At 40.5% G+C, this 27,014-nt stretch overlaps 1 protein-coding gene across 2 annotated transcripts in view; it reads left to right on the plus strand.

The window, feature by feature from the left end:
- Positions 1-539: 539 nt before the first annotated feature.
- Positions 540-27,014, plus strand: part of PMEPA1 (prostate transmembrane protein, androgen induced 1) — a 56,226-nt gene continuing 29,751 nt past the window's right edge. For both annotated transcript variants that reach the window (XM_063425643.1, XM_063425644.1), the window contains exon 1: positions 540-1,351. In XM_063425643.1, coding sequence (XP_063281713.1) covers positions 1,249-1,351 — 103 coding nt within the window. In that variant the 5' untranslated portion in view covers positions 540-1,248. The remainder of the gene's footprint in view (positions 1,352-27,014) is intronic.

Raw genomic sequence — 27,014 nt, forward strand, 5'->3', positions numbered from 1 at the left:
AGCTCTATGTTGTTGCATAACAAGCAGATACATGCATGTGTCCCTGTTGTTCTGAATTTAGTGTGTTTAAAAAGTTTCCCTCATCTATAAAATTACACAAAGTTTATATATATATATATATATATATATATATATATTAAGTGCAAGGCAGTTTAAAGCCATATTCCTAGTATAATTTAATACATACACATCACACAGCAGATATATAATAATATATAAATAAAAGGATAATGAACCCAGTGAGCTGTCACTCTCTTTGTATCACTGTTAGACTGCTAGCAGTCTCTTTCCCTGCCCCCCCCCCCATGTGTAGCTGTGACAGCTTGTTACTGTATTTATAGGACAGCAATCACTGTGCCCATTCTCCCTCTGCTGGGCTGTCTCAGGGTACTGTCCCTTTAAGAGAAGTGGGCGGCTCCCTCCCGCCCAGCAGCGTCCCTTGATTGTGCGGCTCCGCTGTCAGTCAGGCTGGCCGGCCCCGCCCCCGTGCGGTGAAGGGCAGTCCCAGTCTGGCGCTGACGTCACGGGCTGTCTGGCTGCCTGGGGTTGGATCCAAGTGAAATGCAATCTCCTTGGACTTGAGAAGGGGGAAGGAAGGGGAGGCTGAGTGAGTCCTCACTATTCTCTGCCTAGCCTGGGAGAGTGAGCACAGCACAGCCTGGGACTCAGAGCTCTACTGCCTGAGTGTGAGTGACTGAAAGCTCCACTGACTGAGTGTGAGTGACTGCTCAACAAGCTGAAAGCTCCACTGCCTGAGTGTGAGTGACTGCTCAACAAGCTGAAAGCTCCACTGAGTGTGAGTGACTGCTCAACAAGCCTGGGACTGAAAGCTCCACTGAGTGTGAGTGACTGCTCAACAAGCTCTGGGACTGAAAGCTCCACTGCCTGAGTGTGAGTGGCTGCTCAATAACCCTGAGACTGAGGGGGACTGCTCTACACTGTGTGAGTGACTGTTTTACAGCCAGGGACTAAGAGACCACTCCACAGCCTGGCTGCTCTCCTACCTGGGACTGAGTGCTCACTCCACACCTTGAGATTGGCTGACTGTGAGTGTGGTCACTCCATTCTCTGTGAGTGAGTGTGAGTCCTTCAGATCCTAGCCCATCCTGGGACTTGATACAAAGTAACCAGCCCAGACAGCAGCTCCTCTCCCCCTCTCTCACCATGCACAGCAGCTCTCCCTGTACAGCTGGACTCCAAGCGCGTGAGTGTGAGTGAAGCACTTTCTGGAGGAGAGTTTCCTATTTAATGTATAACTTGATGGGTCTGAATAGCACAAGCGGAGCTCCCCAGTCCAATGTCTCCTGCACATGTAACTGCAAGAGGTCCTTATTTCAGAGCATGGAGATCAGTGAGTATCACTTTAAATCTTATTGTGTACAAAATACTGTGAATCCCCCTTCTCCCTGCTGGATTCTATCTACTTTTATTCCATGGAGGGTGCAGGGGGAAACTAAACTCTCCAGATCACTCCCACAGAAGAACTGTGTAAAGTTTCTGCAGACTTTGCTGTACATTGTGAAGTATAGGGAGGGAGGAGGAGGGGGGGATGCTGGCTGTACATTAAACCCCTCTCCCCCTCTCACTCCTCCTAGCCCAGATCCTCTTCCAAAAACTGTTCAGTGAAGGCACAATGAAATGATACATTGTGGTTTCTCTTATTTCATTTTTTTTTCCAATAATTGCAATACTAGGCATTATTATATACTAATAGATCACTGTGCAATTCATATGTGTCTACTGTATTGCTGAACAATTCTGTCTATTGTTTGATGCTAGGAGCACAACACTGCATTGTTTTTTTTTTTATGCTTGATAGAAATGAATCAAAAGTGTTGCTTATTTTTCTTGATTACGGATGAGATATCTGTATATGGGATTTGGGGAGGGGGTGATAAAGGGGCTTTGTAACCCCCACATGTCACTTTAAACTAACCACTTGGGTGTCTGATCAGAGGATCATTATTGCACTTTGTATATTCCTCAATGTCTCAAGAGTTAACCCTTCACAGTTGTTTACAGCTCTAATGCCAGCAGCGTTCAGAGTTTAAAAAAACAAAGCAGATGCTGCTTAAAAATGTAAAATTTAAGAGTTGGCAGTCTGATTTTAGGTTTTTCTCAGAATTGAACGTTTCTGGCAGTGTCGAAAAGGGAGAAAGTGCATTTTCTGCATTGCTTAACGTTTACGTTGTCCTCTAAAAACTGTCAACGCAGTTCAAACTCTCTGTAATCTTTACCCAAGAGCTTGCAATCTACCAGTTTGTCTAATGTGCTTTGTAGCCTTCGTCACCATCAACAAAAAAGTGTTATGTAAAATGAACTCTGTGTGCTTAAAATGGGTTGCCAATAAGTCGAACGTAGACCTTTTTATTGTTACTTGTGAGTGTACAAATAACAGTTGTACATTTTCTTTGATTACTTTTTCATTTTGTCCCTCTCGTACCACCACGTATAGACATCTCGAAGACTGTGAAGAATTTGGGGTTCTTTATTCACCGAACTGAGGATAATTGACGGGAAAATGTGGACATTTTAGTTCAAAATAACTATCCTTTCAATTAGCCTGTTTTAGCTTAAAATGTGCAGTCCTGTTTTTGGTTCTCTTTAGTTCCTGATTTAGGGAATAAACCCCTTTTGCCTCTATGCTGAAACTTGTCTGAAACTTTCGGTGCTTTTCTTCGTACTTGACTCGAAAAGTCCCCTCCAGATACGCAGTATTACTCAAATTCTGATTGTCTTTTTTCCCCCTTTTTTATATATAATCCCATACTGTTTTTATTAGAAAGACACCCTAGGGATTTCCTTGCATACCTTTTCCACCCAAATGCAATTAAAAGGTTGCTCAATATTTGTAACAGACTCCTAGCAAACTCTTGCTATTATCCCTTTCCCCCCTCCTATGCTCGTTTCATTTTGGGCTCCGAAAATGCGTCCCTTTGGGTTAAATCAGGATTTAGTACTGCTGCACTGAGGTGCATAGTGACTGCACCAAATATTTTGGAGCTGAGTAAATGACTGTCATTGTCAGTCTTAATCAAAGGGGACAGGAGGCTGTAAACCCCTTTTGGCAATGTTTAAACTCTTTTACTTGAAATGGGTTTAAGTAACCTTGAATGTGTGCATCTAAACAGCTATCCTTACTACTATTGAACTTGCCATTGCCCTAACAAGCTTCTCAAAGTCCGTGATCCCTTTAACATACACAGTATGACTTTATTATGAATTTATTAAAAAAAATATATATTTTCTGAGCCGGTCACAATTTGAATACATTTGTCTCCCTACATACAGATGTCCTTGTAATATATATATTTTTTTCTTCTTTCTTTTTGTTGTCATTTTTAACAGTGTTCTTTAAACAATATGAGGTTAGATTAAGCTTGTTGGCTTCATTTTTTTTTGTTCTAAATGGGAAAGAACCAAGTATTTATTTAAGTTGGAACTGTAGCTACCTTCAGAGATGTATTTATTTATTTAGAAAATTCTTAGCAACGCACATGAACCAGACACACTGGGGCAAGAGTATAATTACTGTTGATTTTAATAGGGTAGCATTTATAAGAATTCGGTAAAAGACGGTTATGTTGAAGAGTGTTTTGGGGTGGGGGAGAATGTCAAGAATATACAATTTGGCTGCATGTAATGTATTACATACATTTTTTTTAATATCAGACAAAAAACACCATTATTTTAATGAGAAGTCATTTAATTTGGAAATGTTTAACGAAATCAGTTGCGTCTGTGTAACAAGAGCAGGCTATAGAGTTTGAAAATTGGGCACATTTTAAGGTTTTTAACTAATTTCTCATTTTTTGGGGAGGGAGGGTTGGGGGGGGGGGGGTCTGCAGATCCCATCGCTGCATGTGTTACCTAGGCAGTATATATTTTAAAACTGTATGTAAGGTTCTATAATTTCCCAATTATTTGTCCTTGTATTGGTCTCTTTCAGTCCCTTGTATGTAGCCTATTTTGTCGTCTGAGCCTGCAAAGGACCAGCAGCTAATAGGTTAAGCTTGACAGTGGCGGTGAGTCGGGAGTCTAGACTTGCTTAACCATTTCGCATAAAGAAAGGACACCTTCATTGTATTGTCCACTGATGACATGTTATGACAAGAGTGATATAGGTATACTTAATGTCCAAAACCCCAGTTGTTGGTTTTAGTGCATACATCTATTCATTAGTTATGTCTAAGTCTGCACTACTTACCTTTCTCAAAATATTGATGGATATAAGGAGATCTGCCTATATAGTTGTTAACAAAAAAAAATGCTCTAGACTGGTATTTACTAACCTTGGCATCCCAAATAGATGGAAACTACATTTCCCATAATGCAAACTAAGGATCCTAAGCAATATAGTCCAGAGACACCTATAGTAGCAAGTTTGGACATTATTGCACTTTTTATTTATTTTTTTTTTTTTTTTTTTTTTTGTTAAGCAGAGTCTCATCTCAGGTGATCATCAGAATCGGTTAAGCCAGTTTTCTCTCTGCTTTGTAACTGGCACAAAAAAAAAAACACACCTAAATGTGTCTAAGAAGCACCTTTCACAGTAGTAAAAAATAGATGTACTCTGCGGTGGAAGTGATGATGACTCCACATTTTACTTAGTAAAGACGCAGGAAAAAAAAAAAAAAACAGCCCAACCATATTTAGCAAAATTGAACACTGCGCAGCACAGTCATTTAATACTTGTTCACTAAATTGTTGGCGTTTTTTGTAAATATTTTCTGAAAATACATAGAAACAATTCACAATTCCAGTTGTCATCTGATTTAAATGTTGATTTATAGAACTTTGCTGCTGTTTTATGAACTGATTTTGGTGTACCCAGGACACTTGCTACTTGTACCCCTCAAGAACTGTAATTTCTAACTGTTGTTGAAAGGTTATCACTATAGGGGGTTTACATTTTCTGACTAATGCTGAATAAATGAGCCATGTCTGGGTCAATTTTTGCCTATACCATTAACCAGAGGACAAGAACTAAATATCATTATGCCTCTTATCTGCTGTGTTTAACCTCTGTTTAAAATCCTTAACTGCTGTTTGGGTTGGCTATGTACTCTGTCTTAGAAATGTCACTTTCGTTTAAATTTTATCCAAATTGAAGGATCTGGGATGCTAAAATGCATGTTACATGATTTTGAATTTTTTTTTTTTTTTTTTATATGGGTCATGCGATGTATATATGCCCTGTGTACCCCAAAATCAACCAGCTCATTATTTCTGTTTTTTGTTTCTCTGTTCTGCTAAGGAATTTAAGTTCCTGTCCTGTTTTCTGTCGAATAAAACCCAAGCATAATCTAGAAGAATAAACATGGATTTTGTGGCACAGTGATCATATTTGATATGACTATTAGATTGTTTTATTGCATATGAGAATAATGGTTCTTTATTTTGATGACTTTGGATGTTCAAAAGTTTTAAGGCTGGTCATGATTCCGGGCATCTTTGGAAAATGTATTGTTTTTTGTGGCTTTGTTGGTTAAAGTATAATCCTGAAGAATGTAGTTATTGATAGCCATCCTTTAAAATGGAGATCTCTCATCCTTAAACGCTAAGCAGGGATGAGACTTCTTGCTAAATGCTAAAATCTTGCACCTTACTCAATACAAGTATTGTTCTGTTGAGCCTTCCAGCAGGGAATAAGTAGAAAATATGATTATTCTCCCTCAAAAAGAAAATGGTAAATGGATTCTAAATATCAGATTCTTTTATTTTTTTATTTATTATTAATTTATGTATTTTAATTCCACCTTCTCTGGAGACATGGAGAGCATCGTAGTCTGATCAACTCCTCTTTGACAGTCTCAAAATCTGCAGTGCCCTAGTTTACCGTCAGACCTCTTCTAGAAAATTAGTTTTGTTCTTTAAGTTTTTTGCATTTTTTTATTTTTTAATATTTTTTTTTTATTTTCCTTGATGCCCCAGACAAAAATACTCCAGACATTCTTAAATTCTTCAATAACATTTGATCCAATCACCTTTGCTGGAAAGCTATCCAGCGCACCCACGCACTGTTCCATAAAACATTTTGTGTTTACATTCATCTTTCTCAATCCGATTCTCTGCATTTTTCCAAGCCTGGCTTCTCTCTGATTGCAACTTCCCAAGAAAATGTTTACATTTTGTAAAAATCTCTTTAAATGTATCTCTGCTCCGAGACGTCGAGGTGAACCCTTTCAGCATCTGAGTTCCAGGTGCTTGGAAACATCTGGGCAAAATCTGTCTCCAGCCCAACTATGCCGTTTTTAATCTTTTATATAATGCGAACACTAAAAACGAGACAATGACTTACCCCCCTCGCCTTCCCCTCCTGTGACCAGGCAGGTATACCTGTCTAATGTGCTGTGTCATTGGGCAGTTAAACACACACCTTTGCTCTAGAATAAAACCCTTGTCAATGTGTACACAATCGTGTTTGATAAACCGTTTTAAAGAATGATAGGTAAGTCATAACAAAAGATTACACTGGTCCAGATATTTCCCGAATCCCATCTGGAACTTCATGTCTGATGGCTTTGAATGGGTGTCGGGTCCCTTTAAGTCTTGCCTGATCCTGTTTCATTATTCAGAAGTTGCACCGTTTTTCATAGGGTTTGTTTTTCATAAATATGTCTGTGGTCTGGACAGGATTAAATCTTTAAATGCAATTTGAGGTTCCTTGCTGAATTATTTCTGGTCTTCCTACTTTCATTTAAGGCTAACTATCTCCTTCTGCATGACACCTCTTTAGTTAAAGGCAGAATCATTTTTTGTATTTTTTTTTTTTAAACTGCTAAGAACATTTTATAAAAAAAAAGTAAAATAACATAAATGGAATTTTTTTTTTTTTTCTCTTTCCCTTCTGAAATCGAAAGGGACTGTATTTTAGTTGAAATAACTCCTGGGGTCAGACGATTACTGATCTCTGCTGTGTGGTAGTCTATGTGTCTATGCTATTATAGCTGAGACAAATGTTCTGTGCACTGTATAAAGTTTCAGAACACATTTTTACTGCTTCTTGCTCAGATTTTAACGTAGCCATTTATAGGAGGACCGGCTAGAAGTTTCAATTTGGTTATATCGGGATGGCGATCAGTACTGCTTGGTACTGTGCAGTTACATTTATTACGAGGTACCGAATCCAATTTTTAAATCTCTGGTTGGACTGTGATCTTCTAAGATGAGTTTGGACAATCTGACCTTGTTCTAGGAACCAGCCATGGTCTTCAAAATTCTACAGAAATCTTCTGTATGATAAAACGTCTCTCTTTCAACGTATCCTCGGGAAGAATATCTTCCTTCCCAGTTTCTTGGAAACGTGTGAGCAAAGTTTGTCCTCAGGCCCAGAAACTGTGCAGATTCTTATCCTAACTCAACCAGAAAACCAAAAGTAATACAATGATCGACCTCACCTGTAGCCAAGCAGGTATATCCTTGAAATGTTCTATATCATTGAGCATTGGCATATATACACTTTCTATTGCGTTATAATGAAAGCATTGTTAATGTGTGCACAATAGAGCTTGGTAAACGATTTCAAAGATAGGTTATAACTGTGGCCAAGACATTTTCCAGACTACTGATGTCTGTTGGCGTTGAACTGAGGTCAGTTTAATCTTGCTGGCTCATACAACTTTTTATATACCAGTTTTGGAACTCTGGAACTAAAGTCCCTTAAGGCAGTTTGTGTGTACTTAAAGGGAAATTCCATTGCCAAATAATTTAATTAAAATAACTGTTTAGTAGATATACCAAACGAAAGCATGTATGCATTTAATTATGCTCTTTTGTATTGGGGGTTTAAAAACAGCTTGAAAAATCTGCAGATCTCTTGTCTGCTGCCTTTGCAAGCCCACCCAGACTTTCTATGACTGTCCAATCACATACTTCCCCATGCAGCTCAATGAGAAGTCTTTGCAAGGCAGGTTCTCTGGGCAATTGCTGCCTCTTGAGTTTAGCTCCACTGAGCTAAACAAACCAGGAAGTAACAGGAATGCACTTTTAAGCTAAAGTGCTCTAGGTGTGTGGAGTGTTCCTTTACGCACAAGTCTGATGCAGAACCTCTTGAGAACCAGCAGTGCCAGTTGCCATTCTGTGGCACCAATTTCCAGTCATGTCTCTTTCCTCGTCACCTGACCTGATCACAAATAATAGAGGTGGCTGAAGTCTCCTGCAGTGGAAGATTCTATGTCCTGTCTCTAAGCCTGTGCCCAAAACCAAGGAGAGATTGGCAACCCTAGGAATGACCTGTTCCTACGATAGACTAGTACTCCCATTACGCTTGGGAGCCTGCAGTTGCCTACTGTTACAGCATCCCCGAAAAAGTATGGTTAAAACCAGCAACAGACTTTTCCCTGTAACTAATTTTTTTTTTTAAAAGCCTTTCGTTATCCCTAAAGTTCTCCTAGGGAATGTTCTCTATTCCCCATTCAACGAACGCCACCGATTTTCTATACGTCTTGTAAAGCACAGCATGTATAAGATGATGCACGCGGCTTGTCCCGGAAAGCCTTGGATATTTTCATCCTGGCGTCCTTTAGAAGCTGTGCTTCAGTGTCTGTTCTGCAGTCTAATTTTAACACGGAATGAACACAATTTGGAACAGTGAAGCAAACAAACAACAAAAAAACAAACCTGATCTCATTAGGAATGCGTGAATATGTTCTTTTTTTATTTTTTTCTTATTTTGAGACTTGTGCCGCGATTTGACCTATTGTTACATAGTTATTGCGATAAGCTGTTATTTTGCCCGATTCTGAGAAACTGAGGAAGTTTGCAGGCAGTAAAAGTTGTACGGTCACACACACACACACACACACACACACACACACACACAAAAAAAAAATTACGCTAATGAGATTCGATACAACCTTTGAAAATACTTGTATTTCGTTAATCAAGAAAAGATGCATTTAAAAAAAAATCTAAAAAAAATTAAGTTCAGTAGCGCTTATGTGTGAATCGAACTGTATTTACCACACTGACTTTCCCAAAATAGTTTGTGTTAATGGCACTGTCTCTTTAAAAGTACAGCAGCTTCCTAATAGTGTTTGCATTTGTAATTCTCCATTGGATTTATTTCCAGCGCTTTGCGTGCAGTAGATACGTTTTGTGGGTCAGGTTAAAGTGTTGCTAGGAAAACCCTCTTGTGCCCACAATAAACGAGCGAAACCACTTCTCTGAGCTCATTGGCTGCCGCTCAGACCTCCGATACCTGCGTACAGCCAGGATACAATTTGTATTGGTTTTTTTATTGATTACCGGCTACCCACCAACTTGATTTAACCGCTGCTGGCTAAGTAAAAGAGACGAATGATAAATGCACTGTGGGCCAAGCTGTTCTTGGCACACAAAGGTACAAAACCTGGTTAATTTAGAGAGAGATGAAAGACAGATGCCCGTAATTAGGATTATTACCCTGACTATCAGAACATCTCTGTGCAATAAACATCGTGGATGCAAATATCCTTTAGCTTTATTTTAAAAATACATCTTATTGTCTTATACAAATATTCATATTTCCGTCTGAAACTTAGGTTATGCAGGTCGTTGTCGTCCCCCCGTCCCAAGCTTGACTCGAGTCTGATGACTTGCTGAAGCTCCCTGTTTAGTCCATAAGCCTTTTTTGTGTTTTTTTTGTAAAGCCCTCTCTGCCAGTGAAAGAGGTTAAGGCATTCAGCCATGGTCTGGGACGAGTTATAGCTTGTAAAAGAAACTAGCCATTCAGTAAGGGTAAATGGAGTCACTCTGTCTCCCCCCTATTTTACTTCTCCATCGAAACTACTAAAAACAGATTTTCTCTGCCAGTTTCCATCTGACAAAGACTTCATAACTTGATTTGACCCTTGGGGGGGGGGGGGGGGGGGAGGAAATGGTCTGATGTCCTAGGGTAGGGAACAACTAAAGAATAAGTTGCTATTTTTGGGTCAGTCCAAAAAAAATATTTGGATTTAATACAATAATGGACTTTTATAGTTCATATCAAACCATTGATATTTTGATGAGAAAAACAAGAAACCCAACTTATAACATATACCACAGTAGGGTACAATGGAAATTAGCAGAGAACAAGGTAAAGGGGGGCCGTATTCTATGAAGTTTGCTATCTTGTTCCCAAATCTTAGAATCTTGAGAATCTAACCTTGTTGGATCTTTTATTTATTAATTAATACATTTTATTTTTTGCTTAATTTGTTTTGCAAACATTAGTCAGCTCCAGAATTTCCATTTTTTTTGGTTAAACATACATCTACATGGAGATATGCCGAGACCTCGAAAGGTGTAGATTTCCTTATGATTAGGAAGTCCAACCTACTACTAGGTACACGCAAGGAGCACGGATATATTAATAAATTAACAGAATTAATTATTAGCTTAAAAATCACTCACTGTTAAGGTTAGTCTAGACAAGACAACTTTTAATGTTGGAGAAAAAGAAGTTTGGTATAACATACAGTTTTCTTTCTTTTTTCTTTTTTCTTTCAATATTCAACTTTTTTTTTTTTTTTTATATATAATTTTATTTTTTTTTAAACCCTAGAAAGCTGTGTAGATACATGGTACAGTTGTTCAGCAGAGGTGGTAGTCGATTTACAATGAATCAATGTAGTCAAAAGGACTTGGGTTGATACACATCTGTTGTCTGCGGGCAACAAAGTCAAGTATAAAACCTTGTGGTTTTAAGTTGGAAATTGGCAGACTTGATGTGGTCCTATTGGTATTTATTTACCCTTAAAATCTTTTGGTTCTATGTATTTTTTTTTATTTTTTTTTTTCTCTTCCTTTTTCTCTCAAATCCAGTGTCTCATTTTATTGAGCCTTGCATCTGGCCTTTTTATAGGGGCCCAGTAGACTAGTAAAAAGCCTCCAACCGTTACAGCTGTTGACCTCTCTGGCTGGCCCACATGTCCTCACTTTATAGACATTGCAATCACATCTGTGAGAAGGTTGCTTGTGACGTTTAAAGGTCACAAGGGAAGGGCTGCAAACCAGCTTCCAGCATGCCTTGCTTTCCTTTTTTGGAGGATAAATATTTCACAGCATGCATATGGTCCCTTATCACTTCTACAGCTGGAGAAAAAGTTGAACCTAGCAAAGATCCGAGTTGGACTGGCAACCATGGTCTACCTTGGTCTGGGCTTGTTCTAGTTGTGTACAATTTATAGATTGACATATTCCCACAATGGTGCTTAATGCAATTAACTTAAAGGGACAGTATAGGCACTCATACCACTTTATCTCTTTCAAGTAGTGTGGGTGCAGTATTCCTTTCTACTTAACCCTGCAATGTAAACCGTTTTAGAGAAACGGCAGGGTTAAGACAGCCTCTAGTGGCTGTATACCAATCGGCCACTAGAGGCGCTTCCTGGCTCTTCACAAAGTTGCATGTCCAGCATCTTCAGAATCCCCATAGGAAAGCATGGATATATGGCTTTCTTATAGGGAAAGTCTAAAGTGTGCGCGGTGCTAACCGAGCCTTGGGTTCCTTCATCGCATTGACATTGGAGGAGGAGGAGACGGAGTCGGGGGATAAAAGGGATTTTAACCGTTTTATCACCAGGTGGGGGGCCGAACCTATAGGTAACTACAGAGGGGAACACTATAGAATTAGGAATAAAGTTTTGTATACGTAATGCTATAGTGTTACTTTAAAGTGTTTCTGATGATATAAGCCAATCCAAGTGCACACGTGCCTCATAGAGCTACAGTGACTGAATCTTTCGAGGTTCTCAACCAGGAAGTCCCTCCAGTGGCTGCTCGAGTGACAGCCTCTAGAGGTGGAGTTAGGCAGCAATGTTAGCAATGACTTTTTTCAGCTTGCAAGGACAGGCTCTATGCCCCAGAAACACTACTTTAAAGGGACACTATGGGTACCAAAATAGCTTTTAGTTTAATGAAGCAGTATTCGTGTATAGATCATACACCTTCAGTCTCACTGCTTAATTATCTGCCATTTAGGCACATACAGCCTTAGTAGCACCTCCCTGTATGTGGCTTACACTGCCTTCCTAAACACTTCTGATGTTTAAACTTTTATTACATAGTCTGTTTAATCTATACTTTTTTTTTTTATCTCCTGCTATTTTCATAGAGCAGGAAACAAAACACTTCTAAAGTAAGTTAACATCTGACTGGAAATGTTTTTTTTTTAAAAAAAAAATATATATTTATTTTTTTAAATGCAGGCTGTGTCTGTCACAGCCAGGGGCGGTGTAGTTAGACTGTCATAAAAGTTGTGAACTTTGTGGAATGGGGCTGTTGTGGAGTGCACTGTTCTTCATGAAGAAAAAACCTCCTGTATTTTGAGGGATTCTGAAGAAATTCTCGACAAAGTTTGTCTATAACGGGCGATTGAGGGGACACCAGAAGGTGTTTTCACTTCATCTCTGTTTTTACAGAGTAGCAGTGTGAGTGGGCATTACCATCTATGGAAAACCTTACGATGCACCTGGCCTTGTAAATTGACCTTATGTTCCTTGGCTGTTCTATGACCTATTAAATGGATGGCTCCCCAAGATGTCTTCTTACAAAATTGTGGATTGCAACAGACATTGTGGGTTGAAGATATCCTTTGGTTTGTCCTTATGTAAACACATACAGATACATAAAACGGGTTGAAAATGACTCATCTGACCTTATTGCATTTCCACTGCTCATGGGTCTAGATTCGTGGCTTCCTACTCCAGGTTGTAGGTCTGTGTTTGTTGACCTTGGATAAAGCGGTTTCCGAATGTCAGCCCTGCCTTGAATTCCAGCTTTGTAAAGTTAACAATGTACAATTTGTGTCTAATCTCTTCTTGTTGGTGAACTCAGACTTGATATCATTTGCTGAGATTATTGTGGAGACTGTTCCCACTAATGCATTCATTTTGCTTTTTAATTTGTGAATGACGTTTCTGCACTTTTTGATCCCAACTATTATTTGCTTTGTATTGCTTTGAAAACTTGCATAACAAAATGCTTTTACAGCTGATACATACAAATGCTAACTGGTGGTCTACCACTTGCCTCGCGCCTTCTGCAGCTGCATTTGTAGTTTCTATATAATTCAAAATTCATAATCTGCTTTTTGTTCTTTGTCAACCACCCAGAACAGTTGGAAACGGACAACATAACTACTACTGCTCATTGTTTACCTGTACAGCAAAGACCGTCTGAGAGTGGTGTGGGTAGGATAGCTCAGAGCTCTCTTGCTGGGGGGGCAAGAACAGACCAAGATATATCCATCTCCCACCGCCTGCATTCCAAGCACAGAGGGTTTAAATTTCCAATACATTTGATGCAGTGTAACTAGACAACTCAACACACTTACTGCAGAATATGTGGCAAGCTGCTGTCACCCACAACTCCTCTTTTGCTTGTGGCCCGGGGTGGGCAATTATCCCCCTTACCAGCCTTCATCTGCAGATGTTCATTTAAGTTCTACATCTAAAAAGATGACTCTGCACCTTTCCTGTTAGATCTGTTCGGAGTTTGCAAACACCCAGGAAATTACTCGATTTACCCCATGGATTTTATCCAATCTATGCTCCCAAAACAAGAACGCTCACCTATTCTGTAAGACGAGCCTTGTACATTCCAAAGTAGAATCTACACTCTTCCTACCCAATGGGTGTGATTCTGGCAACACTAAAGTCTGACTAATTCCCTTTTTTTGTGAATGTGCGCTAGGTTTATTGGATATAAATAAATGTAATGTCATGCGGTAACTTGATTTTCTTTTATTTGCATGGTTTTCACTATTCGTCTAGTTTTGTAAGACTAGTCTGACGTTCATGCCCTGGCAGACCGATTAATTAAAAGACTTTATTGTGTAGGATTTTTTTATTTTTTGTGTGTAAATAAATGTAGCTTGAAGTACCAACTTCGAATTAGTTCATGGCCTGCCCAGGAAAGCGAGTTTAAGAGAGACCCGTTCTATAGAGTTACAGTGCGCTGTGCGTTTTTTTTTTTCTTCAAATGCCATGGGATGTGTGTTCTGAGCATTGATCCAAGGGCCTTCTTTCGTCATCTTAGATAGGAGCTGTGTGAAGGATCCCGCCACTAACAATCAACAACACTATATTGAAGAGAAACCCCTGCTTTGGTGCTTCTGGAGCAATTTAATAGTTGCCAATCAAATAAAGTATGGGATGGTCTGCCGACCCCCAAAGGAAATTTAAACAGGGGGTTCTACATGGACCCAAGTAACCTATCAACTACACACAACCACCCACCCACCCACCCCTTTACATTTAATGGCATTAAAGTTTTGGGGGTTGTGATCCTCCCCTTCCATTTTAATGGGACCTCCCAAATATCTGTTCTCTTTCATTTTTATACAAAAAAGTGGACACAGCTGTCCTAAAAGTAAAAAGGCTGCCGTAACAGTTAAGTAATGACTTGCCACCCCCCCACCAACCGTTGCTTGAACTGTAAAGTTCTATGGGTTTGTTGTAAAAACAGGATACATTTTAGATTTGGATTTCTGCCCCTCGGTGGACTAATAGCAGGTGAGAATGTTGGGTGTGGTATGAAATGGTGAGTTAATTCCGCTCCATTAACTGTACATCCGGAAGCACGGTCTTAATTTCAATAAATTTATTATCTTTATAAACTCAACCAATCGTAATCAACATTCATTATTTTCACAGCAACGTCTTTGCCGCTCAACTATTTTTTTTTTTTTTATATATTTTTCTTTTATCAGATGTTTCGATCACGTTTTATGAGTCACAAAGGGTTTACAGAACACGTAAGAGGTTAAAGTGACATGTTACATATACTATAAAATCTACAAACACTGGGAAACAAAAATACACACATACTAAAGTGGGGAGGAAAAAACAATCTCTTAACTCTTGGTATTTAATGAGTTAATGGTCTAATTGGGACATTAAAGGTTTCCGATATCATTTCTAAGCCTCTAATCACTTTCCTCCTCACACTTCTCATTCCCTCCGCCTCGCTGTCCTACACGAGCCACTGTATACTGTAGCACAGAGCAGCTGTATTCTGTAATAATTCTGCGTCCCCGTGAATCAGCTTTACATGACTTTGTACAAACACGTCTGCTTGTCTTTGTTCCTAATACTTTGTTTTCTAATTGATGTCTGCAAGAGCCCAAAGGTTTCTTCTTGCAGAAAGCAATGATTCATTTATTGGGTGTCTGCAGCAGGCCCCAGCTATCTTCTCTAATTCCAGAGCTTGAGATACAAGCCAAAAGTGATTCACCCTACAACGCCATTGGTTGGAAGCTGAGTCCGCTCTGATTTGGGGATGGGGAACGAAGTTTCTTGTGGTGAACTGGCCCACGTGCACTTACTTCTGTTTGTGTTTGTTGAGAGGAAATATGGAGTGTATTGGTCACTGGAATGGGAGCAGACATATAGGAGGGGATTCGTCAAAAGGTTTATTATCCGAAAACTGACGCAAAGGTTGTGCAATCGGCAATGGAATGTTTGTTGATTAATTTAGTTTCCACAACATGCACCATATACAGAGCTGTCTGTTAAGGTTTGTTTTTTAAATCTAGGTTTGGATACTCTACACTTTTTTTGTATTTAAAAAATAAAATAAATTTATTTGTATATTTTAATTATCAAAACCGCACTCTTTCTTAAAAGGCGTAGACGAGGCATATCATGCAAATTAACAAATTTCCTTTGATCCCCTGGTAGCATGAAATGTGGGCGCACATGTTTTGCAGAGGGGACATGTGAGTCATACACCCCATCTTTTGAAACCAGAACATGGGTTAGGAATGTGGCTAACTGTAGCCATCTGTAAACGCGGTGTTTGTAGGATTGGAGTTATGGGATAAGGGGCAAGCTCATGCCCGAAGTGGAAAAAACAAAAAATATGCCAGAACAACAAGATATATTGGGACTGTTCTCACAGATTTGGGACACGTGGGAGGTATGATAAATGGATTTGCATTAAATGCCATCTGAAAAGCACGAAGTGAAATTTTATTAATTATTGTTAATTAATACCCGTATATAATAACAAAAAAACTATTATTAAAAATAAATAGCACAAGTAGATATGTGATAGACTACAAAGGACGTGTGATGAGCGGTCCTTCTCAAACTGTGCTCATTCCGATTTGTGCTAATTAGTATGGATGCCTGTTGTGTTTTTGTCACTGAGAACCAATCGGGTACTTGCTCCTCTGTCTACAGAAACTGTAGATCAGCTTGTCCTCATAAATAAAAAGTTCTCTCTTTAGCTTTTAAACTCCAGCCTTCTTGTGGCAGCTTTCGGAGATTCGTCAAAGCAAATATCGTTTTCTCCTATAATTATACCTTTCAGTCTTTTTCTAAGTACAGGACATAATACAAAGCTGCCGTCTTTCCTGTTTTTGAATGTAGAGTCAGACAGGCTTATTACGTGACCATTTGTAGATCGTTTAACCCCTTAAGGACCAAACGTCTGGAATAAAAGGGAATCATGACATGTCACACATGTCATGTGTCCTTAAGGGGTTAAAGGAATGTATGCAGACTGCTTGTTCCTTTTTAATGCTAGTTTTTGTAATGCAATCTCTAATATCGCTGCTTGTTCCTACGATAGATGATTAGCCAGTGCCAATGTATGGCCAACCCCCGTGAGCTATATTGTTAGTGAAATGTGAAATGCTCTGTTTGAAGGAATTAAACCTTGTCTAGGTTACTATGTGCCCATCTGTGTATTAGGTCGGTGTTTTGATACAACACACATCCTACTTTTGCCCAAATGATTTATCGCTTTGAGATGATTAGTTGGTTTGTTTTTTTTAACACTATTTAAAGGGACACTGACTCCACTACCCAAATACAAAATAAATAAACAGTGTTTAGTAGATATACCCCAAATGAAAACATGCATTTAATTATGCATTTTTTTTCCATTGTAGGTATATCTAAAAACAGCTTGCAAAAGCTGCAGATCTTTGTAAGCCCTCCTCTTCTAACCCCGCCCAGACTTTCTTTGGGTGTCCAACCACAGATTTCGGAGTGCAGCTCGATGAGAAGTCTTTGCAAGGCAGGTGCTCTGGGTAATTGCTGCCTCTTGAGTTCAGTGTAAATAAGCGAACCAAACCAGGAAGTAACAGGACCGATTGTCTGCTTGAAAAGCCAGGGGGGTGTAACCAGTATAATTTATAAAAGGGCCAATTTCTATTGAAATCTGCACTTTTTCCAGAATGTAAAAAATAGGTCACACATAAAGCTTTTCAGCAAGATGAAGTGCTTTAGGGGTCTGGAGTGTCCCTTTAAGATTGCAAGTGTTCTTTCGTATGCCATTTACTTTCATATTTTATACTTTAATTTTGAATTCAGCAGTTGTTTGTAGACTCTATGCAGAACCCTAAAGGCTTTCCACAGACTGCATTGTGAAAACTCTAAATTTTTAGACCCCACTCTAAACTCTGAGGTTCCATATAGTCTCTATGATAAACTCTGCAGATCTCTGTAGCATCCGTGATGAACTCTGCAGATCTCTGTAGCATCCGTGATGAACTCTGCAGATCTCTGTAGCATCCGTGATGAACTCTGCAGCTCTCTGTAGCATCTGTGATGAACTCTGCAGATCTCTGTAGTATCCGTGATGAACTCTGCAGATCTCTGTAGTATCCGTGATGAACTCTGCAGATCTCTGTAGTATCCGTGATGAACTCTGCAGATCTCTGTAGTATCCGTGATGAACTCTGCAGCTCTCTTTAGTATCCATGATGTACTCTGCAGCTCTCTGTAGTATCCGTGATGTACTCTGCAGCTCTCTTTAGTATCCGTGATGAACTCTGCAGCTCTCTTTAGTATCCGTGATGTACTCTGCAGCTCTCTGTAGTATCCGTGATGAACTCTGCAGCTCTCTGTAGTATCCGTGATGTACTCTGCAGCTCTCTGTAGTATCCGTGATGTACTCTGCAGCTCTCTGTAGTATCCGTGATGTACTCTGCAGGTCTCTGTAGTATCCGTGATGAACTTGGCAGCTCTCTGTAGTATCCGTGATGTACTCTGCAGCTTTCTGTAGTATCCGTGATGTACTCTGCAGCTCTCTGTAGTATCCGTGATGTACTCTGCAGCTCTCTGTAGTATCCGTGATGTACTCTGCAGATCTCTGTAGCATCCGTGATGAACTCTGCAGATCTCTGTAGCATCCGTGATGAACTCTGCAGATCTCTGTAGCATCCGTGATGAACTCTGCAGATCTCTGTAGCATCCGTGATGAACTCTGCAGATCTCTGTAGCATCCGTGATGAAATTTGCAGCTCTTTGTAGTATCAGTGATGTACTCTGCAGCTCTCTGTAGTATCAGTGATGTACTCTGCAGCTCTCTTTAGTATCCGTGATGTACTCTGCAGCTCTCTGTAGCATCCGTGATGAACTCTGCAGATCTCTGTAGCATCCGTGATGAAATTTGCAGATCTCTGTAGCATCCGTGATGACATTTGCAGATCTCTGTAGCATCCGTGATGAACTCTGCAGATCTCTGTAGCATCCGTGATGAACTCTGCAGATCTCTGTAGCATCCGTGATGAAATTTGCAGATCTCTGTAGCATCCGTGATGAAATTTGCAGATCTCTGTAGCATCCGTGATGAAATTTGCAGATCTCTGTAGCATCCGTGATGAACTCTGCAGATCTCTGTAGCATCCGTGATGAAATTTGCAGATCTCTGTAGCATCCATGATGAAATTTGCAGATCTCTGTAGCATCCGTGATGAAATTTGCAGATCTCTGTAGCATCCGTGATGAACTCTGCAGATCTCTGTAGCATCCGTGATGAACTCTGTAGCATCAGTGATGAACTCTGCAGCTCTCTGTAGCATCCGTGATGAACTCTGTAGCATCCGTGATGAACTCTGTAGCATCCGTGATGAACTCTGTAGCATCCGTGATGAACTCTGTAGCATCCGTGATGAACTCTGTAGCATCCGTGATGAACTCTGTAGCATCCGTGATGAACTCTGTAGCATCCGTGATGAACTCTGTAGCATCCGTGATGAACTCTGTAGCATCCGTGATGAACTCTGTAGCATCCGTGATGAACTCTGTAGCATCCGTGATGAACTCTGTAGCATCCGTGATGAACTCTGTAGCATCCGTGATGAACTCTGCAGATCTCTGTAGCATCCGTGATGAAATTTGCAGATCTCTGTAGCATCCGTGATGAAATTTGCAGATCTCTGTAGCATCCGTGATGAAATTTGCAGATCTCTGTAGCATCCGTGATGAACTCTGTAGCATCCGTGATGAACTCTGTAGCATCCGTGATGAACTCTGTAGCATCCGTGATGAACTCTGTAGCATCCGTGATGAACTCTGTAGCATCCGTGATGAACTCTGTAGCATCCGTGATGAACTCTGTAGCATCCGTGATGAACTCTGTAGCATCCGTGATGAACTCTGTAGCATCAGTGATGAACTCTGCAGCTCTCTGTAGTATCCGTGATGTACTCTGCAGCTCTCTGTAGCATCCGTGATGAACTCTGCAGCTCTCTGTAGCATCCGTGATGAACTCTGCAGCTCTCTGTAGCATCCGTGATGTACTCTTCAGCTCTCTGTAGCATCCGTGATGTACTCTTCAGCTCTCTGTAGCATCCGTGCTGTACTCTTCAGCTCTCTGTAGCATCCGTGCTGTACTCTGCAGCTCTCTGTAGCATCCGTGCTGTACTCTGCAGCTCTCTGTAGCATCCGTGCTGTACTCTGCAGCTCTCTGTAGCATCCGTGATGTACTCTGTAGTATCCGTGATGAACTCTGCAGGTCTCTTTAGCCTCTATGTTGAACTATGGAGTTGTGCATTAAACTCTACAGCCTTCATTTTAATGCTGAACTCTATATTGCTCTATAGTCCCCTTGCTGTTCCCTTCGCAGGTCTCTGTTCCCAATCTGTACCCCACATCGTTCGGCTTTTAAGTTTGCTTTGCTCTATATTTTTGATGCTGAACTTGACAAAGGCTACATAACTGGAGATCCTGCCTAGTCGAGAAGAGTTGCTGCTTGTAAGAAAATGGGTTAATAATTTTAAGTGAACATCGCTACTCTTTGGGAACTCAGCAGAGCAGATCTTCTCTAAATGTAACTAGTGCAGAGACTGAAAATGCCGGTTTGGAAAAATCAGGGCTCCCTGCTGGCATTTTGTGTACATATCAAAGTGTTTTCGCGAGAATGTCCACTCAAGAATAACAAACTTGAGTTTCCGCTCACGCGCTGCAACAATTCTGCTTTTGACGGCGACATTGTTAGATCTGTCGGAAGGAATAGTACTATTATAATTTCAGATTTCACATGGCTCCTTTCTAAGGCTCTCAGTGTATTTACATCAATAACTCGCATTCCTGGCTTTCACCCGCATTGTGAGCAAGGAGAAAGATTGAAACGGGACATTCTTGTGCCAGTCTGTCCCCTCCCACGGGTAAATAAGAGAGCCTGGGAAGATGCTTTGGGCACTGTGAATATAATCTTGAGTCTTTTATTTCAACCATGATGCGTCTTTCTGTGTTATATTGAGGAGTTAGGATTTACGATTTAAACTTTAAAACGTTAAATGTTTGCCTTCGGATTAGGTATTCCTATGGATGCATTACTTCCCAAAACTTTGCAATTACATGTTCAAACAGTACATGGGAAGGGAATGTGTTCCTCTAAGACACTGATGCCTCCGCACTGCCTATATCTGGAAACTTTGTTTCCCATAAATTTTCATAGGATTTAAAAAAATAAATAAAAAAAATGTGTGTCTCTCAGAGCAGAGTCCTCTTGCAAAGATCCAGATTTCCTCGGTAGGGGTTATGGTGCCAGGAGTGCGCAGACGGCCTACAATGTAAGTATTCAAATTGTTTTGACTTCTTACCTTAAGTTTGCCGGGTGCCACTGCCCAACGCTCTCCTTCCTGTCTGAGAGCCAGAAGCTCCTGTCGGGAGCCTTTATTAGCTCTCTTGAGAAAATGCATGCAGCGCAGGACTGGCTCATTGGCCGAGAGCATCAGGTGATCATTCGTAGCCAATGAACTAAGCCCTGCACTGCAGAGAAATTCTAGCTCCATATGGGGCAGGCAGCATTGCCTGTGGAACCCCAGGTATGAAAAGGGTTCTAAAAGGTTTGAATGCTTATATTAGAGTGCACCAAATCAATCCTGGCACCATAACCACTACAGCTGTAGTGGTTGTGGTGTCTGCTCTAAACTATATAGGAAAAACTAGGATAGTGAGTCTGTATTTCTGATATTGGGCTGTATTTCCACTCATTTTTGTACAGTTTCAATTTGGAAAAATAGCATGGTTGAGCATTTGTCTTGAATTGAAACAAAAACGAGGTGTCTGGGTCACTGTCGTTCTCTAGCTGGACTTTATTCTGAGGCTCTCCTGGGATAAAAGTACTTACATTTGTGAGTTTACACAAATATTGATGACTTACTCCACTGCATGGCTGGTGCAAACTTATTGTGGCTGAGCGTTCCTCCAGAGCGATTAAACTGTGTAGAAACCAAAATGTATTCTTCAACTTCTGTCTCTTTAAGACGCAGCACGGAATCTCATTAATTGCTTGTTCCTCTGTCTTGAATTTGCAAAGTGTAACATGCATTAAATAGCTGTGGTTTAAAGTCCAATTTTACTCCCTCACAATGTTTAATTATCAGTATAAAAATAAAAGCTTCCCAAACGACATTAAAAAAAACGGCGTGAGAGAGCAGGATTTGTTTAGAGGTTGGTTTTAATGACTGATGATCAGTGGAGCCAGTTATTTTTTATTTTTTTTTGAAGGGTACCAAACATAGGACTTGATTTTCACTGATTTATTTTAATGTTTCAAAACCAGCACAAAAAAAAAAAAGGTAGCGACAAGCAGGCATTTGTCAGAAAACTCCACTAAACTTCAGAGAACTTACAAGTACCCTAACTAAGTTTTAAAGTTACGGAAGAAGACCACCAACTATAAATTACAAATAAAATCCCATCTCCACCTTATCCCGAGCTATGCATATAAACCAAATGATCAGCATGATCAGCACCCGCAAATCATTGTATCACATCATCGATCATGTCTACAACATTGAAAGGTCTGTGCAGGTTTTTTGTTTTTTCCAAAGTATCTCAGAACCCTCAGACCCCTGTAAAATGTGAGTCCTGTAAAGTCCGGCAGTGGTCAACATTTCAAAATGTTCCTGCTGCTGCAATTCTCCTGAATTCTCCTGGTGATTGTGTAAAAATAAATGAATCTAGTATTTCCAACAGACCAGTATTTGTATATTCTTCACTCTAAGAGAGATTTTTATTTAACGTTATGCATTGTCCCCTTCTGCGATTTCAGTATGACTTCTGTTTCAAGATTAGCCGCCCACACATCCTGCATTTAATTTTGCTTTCAATTTTGCCATCACATAAGCATATTTTTCGTTTCCAGAAAACGGAACCTTCGTGAAACACTTCTTCCTTGCCGATAGGCATCTACCTACCAGCCCCACTCCCTTTGCTCCATAGCGGTCACTACGGTTGAGTGTGCATCTCACGATCAGTCATTGGTCCAAATTCCCTAGCAAGCCTTTAAAATTGTTTATATCCACAATTCTTGTGCTTAAAGCCAATCTATTTTGTCTAGCAAAGAAATGTTTACATTGCCCCATTATCTGTAATATAGACTTTGGATCGAGTGATATCCTAGTGGCATTTATCAAACACATGGCTGAGTTGAGTCCCTCCAGTCTATTTGGGTACAGACTGATCACAGCCTCAGTTTTTGGAATTGAGGCGTGTATGCCTTTCTCTGTTGATCTTGTAATAGGGTTATAGAGGCTATTGCTGGATAATCCATTGATTGGGCTCTCTCTCTTCTCAAGGTAGTGTAGCAGAAGGTCCACTGTGGAATAGGGTGGTGCTAGACCTTCCGGTAGCGGAGATCTTTCTTTTAGTAATTTAGGGTTTATCATAGGGCTAGGTACATACTATAAATGGTTTCTTTTCAAATAATTTTTATTAAAGTTTTACATATTTGTATAACAACAAGAATATAAACATTGTATTGGGGGTAGGAAGGGAAGGGGAACTTGGAAATATAAATGGTTTCTGTTACTCTAAATGTTTAGATAAAACCCGCTTCCAATAAATTCCTTGACCTACATATTGTGTCTTGCTTAATCACCTGACGATGAATAGGTGAAATCATAGGACTCTTTTGGTATTTTAGGTAACTCGTCCCTCTAGTTTTAACCCTGCAGCTGAAAATATAGTTTAATCCAGCCCAGGGATAGGCAACCTTCGGCTCTCCAGATGTTTTGGACTATACCTCCTTTGATGCTTTGCCAGCATTATGTGTGTAAGAGCATTATGGGGGATGTAGTCCACAACATCTGGAGAGCCGAAGGTTGCCTATCCCTGATCCAGCCTATCGTGGCTGTCTCACTGACAGCCGCTAGAGGTGCTTCCGCGATTCTCACTGTGAAAATCACAGTGAGAAGACGCTGGATGTCCATAGGAAAGCATTGAGTAATGCTTTCCTATGGGCAGTTTGAATGCGTGCGGGGTTCTTGCCGTGCATGCGCATTGGGACCTGACGTCAGCAGGGGGAGGAGAGTTCCCCGGTGCCGAGGGAGCCCGGTGCTGGAGAAAGGCAAGTGGCTGCCTGAAGGGGTTTTAACCCCTTCAGGCCAGCAGGAGGGGGGGCCCTGAGGGTGGGGAGGACCTAATGACCATATAGTGCCAGGAAAACGAGTTTGTTTTCCTGACAATATAAGTGGACCTTTAATCTCTGTTTTACCCTTTGATACAGCAAACATTTGTATTTCTTAAGGTAACATTGTATCGAACTTGTATCCCTATGTATAATTAAACAAATTGAGGATATTTAGTTTCCCTACCTATTTCGGTGTGTCCCTCCCCATGAGAGGGTTTCAAAAGATAGTTTTACTTCCCTTTACGCCCTCGCCACACTGGTCTCACCACAGCCACTCCTTCTTCCTGACCTTCCACAGGCCTTAGATAGGCCGGTGCACATGCGCGGCAAATTTCAACACTGTTTTCTAAGAGCAGGATTTGATTGAGAGCCGAGTCTGACTGTTCTCACAGTGAAAGCTCCTCTACTGGGTGTTAGAAGGACAATCTCTAGAGGTATGCCAAGGAAACATTGCAGTTTCCACAAAACTGAAAACGAAGGGTTAAAACTGAAGGGCCTCTGAACCCAGACTACTTCATTGTGATGACTTTTAGTGGGTCCTTAAAATAAGAGCTTTAGGATAGAAAAGGGAGTCGGAGGACTTTGGGTCTGATCTAGTCTTCTGGCCGTTTTGCTTTTACATACAGGAACATTTTCCATAAAACACACAGCCATCTGTTTTATGCATCATCTTTCCAGAATCCTAAATTATAACTGGGTCACCAGCCAAAATTCTTAAATCCTCTACACACCTCAGCCTGGCCTGACGCATCCCCCACTTCGCTGTCTGAATTCACTCCCCTGTCTTCGAAGGGAGGGGAGCTGCATTCTCTACCACTACCTCAGCCAAGCATTCAGTCATATACTTTTTTTCCTTTTTTTTTTTTTTTCCTCTCTCTCTTTTTGACTGGAGCACTTTGTATTAAACCTCTCTGTGTGACTGGGTTTGCAAGTTCAATGTCCCAAGCCTACTACAAAGCCGTCTTGCCAGCCTTCGTTTGCTGCTGTGTAAAACATTGGGAAAGTACGATGAATCGCAATTAACAGATACATTCGCTTTACTGGTTTTGTTATTTTATCGTTCATTCGTTCCCCAGCTAACACTTTTGAAGCATATACTCAGATAAAATTTCAGGCAGAAGTTTTAATAAGATTAGCTTACTGCTGGTGTTTTCATTTATGTTAATTTTCATGATGGCTCATTTAATCTCCTGTGTCGGTGCTGTCACGTTTTCAACGCAGCAGTTGCTCACCACAGTTTTCGCCAGTGACTTGGCTCGCAACGCCAGTTTGTACACAAGTTGCAAATGCCCCATGCAACGATTTTGATAGACTTGAAAGTGGGATATGGGTGAAGCAGTTATGTCACACTTATATGTACAGTAAAAACCAAAGGGAAAAAACCTGCGCTCTTCCCAAATCCTTATGTATAATTAAACAAATGGAGGTTATTTAGTTTCTCCAATGGCCATTAGAGGAAATGCCCACCTGCCACGTCAAGGCAAACCTCTCAGGTGGGTCCTACACTAACCATTCACCTTGCTTCCTTGAGCAAAGATATCTCTAATGAGCAAAAGATATCTCTAATGAGACAGAGAGGGCTGCCGCCCAAGAGTAGTGGGAGTTTGAGTGCATTACTATTTGTATTTGTATTCACTTTTGTATCACACAGCTGTTACAATGCTGCCGCCCATCCTATGTCTTGCCTATTAAGGGTTACTAAGCATGTAGGGGTGTATATAAAAAATACCCCTCTCTCTCATTAGAGATATCTTTGCCAGAAGCTCAAGGAAGAAAGGTGAACGGTTAGTGTAGGACCCACCTGAGAGGTTTGCCTTGATGTGGCAGGTGGGCATTCCCTCTAATGGCCATTGGAGTAACTATTGGAATAACCTCCATTTGTTTATTATACATAGGGATTTGGGAAGAGTGCAGATAACTCTTTTCTTTGGTTTTTACTGTACATATTAGTGTGACATCACTGCTTCACCCCTATCCCACTTTCAAGTCTATCAAAATCGTTGCATGGGGCATTTGCAATTGGCTCACGCTGTCTAAAACTAGTAAATGATTTTGAAAATATGCGCGTGAAATGCTCAGTCTGCTATTCTCTTAGAAGGCGACCATGATATTTTAGTCTCTCTAACTGATACTGGTGAGAATGACGTAATCTGTTAATCTTTGTGTATCAGAATTCAAAGTATTCAGTCAGCTGGGCGGAAGATCTAATCGGAATTGCTGAAGTAAAAATCCCAAAACAAAAAGCGTAAAATGCACAGTTACCACAGTGTGATTGGGATTGGGTCAGGCCAAAAATATCCTCCGCTTGCCAGCCAATCGCATGCTGAGCGTTAAAGCAGTTTAAAAGGGACAATGGCGGTTTCTCGGGATGTCGTGCTCAATTGCTTTTTGGACTTTTCTCTGAGCAGAAAGTCACTGCTGTGAGGAAGGAGGATGTCTTATTCTGGCGCCGGAGCCCTTTCTACAATTGCAATTATTTATATAGCACCAACATATTCCCCAGCGCTGTACAATGGGAGGGGGACGACGTCCCTGGACCATGAACACTGACTGCACCACAGTCTATTAGGTTTGTATAGATTGTGCGTCTCGTAATGTAATCACCAACTTCAATACTCCGGGTTAGCAAATACTGGTTCTGTCTCCAAGAAGTTTCACTGTGTTTCCTCTCTCTTTTCCCATGGCTGTATTTTTGTTTTTTTGCTGGGGATGCTTGTGGGAGCAGGACAGCTGGAGTGGTTATGGTGGTTATGGATTCAGCTCCCCATATCTTACCGTTATGGAAGATACAAGGGGACAAGATTACTTATTCACTGGGGGCATTTTATGCGCCAACCGTTCCTCTTCCCAACAAGTGCACGCCTGATTTTACAGTGTACAGATTCCGTGTGCCATCTGTGACAGGAATGTGTATGGAGTAACCAGGACACCAAATCAAAATGGTATCCGATCAATTTACATTTGAATTGATGATTTTTGGCATAAAAGTTGTAAACTTGAATTGTATTTTCACCAAAAATGTGCACGAATAGTCGCTGATTGGTGGATAAAATCCTAATTTGACAAGTGATGGTATCATTGAATTGACGGTATCCTCATTACCAGCAGTATACCTACTAACCTTTTAGAACCTTTAGAATAATGGCCTTTGTACCGTGGGATTCTAAATATAAATGTAACTTTATTTGAGGTAACACTACAGAGATCTGGGGAGACATTCTATTATTTTTTTATTTTTTTTAAATTCTTTATTTTTGCAGTGCTTATACTGGTTACAGGCATACATATGGTACCCCAACGGCATTCCATATGCTGATTTCTAAACATTAGTTACAGTGGGGGGTAGATAGACAATGCACTTTTGATATTACATAAAGATAACAAGCTGATAA

This window comes from Pelobates fuscus, chromosome 6 (assembly GCF_036172605.1).
Source record: "Pelobates fuscus isolate aPelFus1 chromosome 6, aPelFus1.pri, whole genome shotgun sequence".
Taxonomy (NCBI): Eukaryota; Metazoa; Chordata; class Amphibia; order Anura; family Pelobatidae; genus Pelobates; species Pelobates fuscus.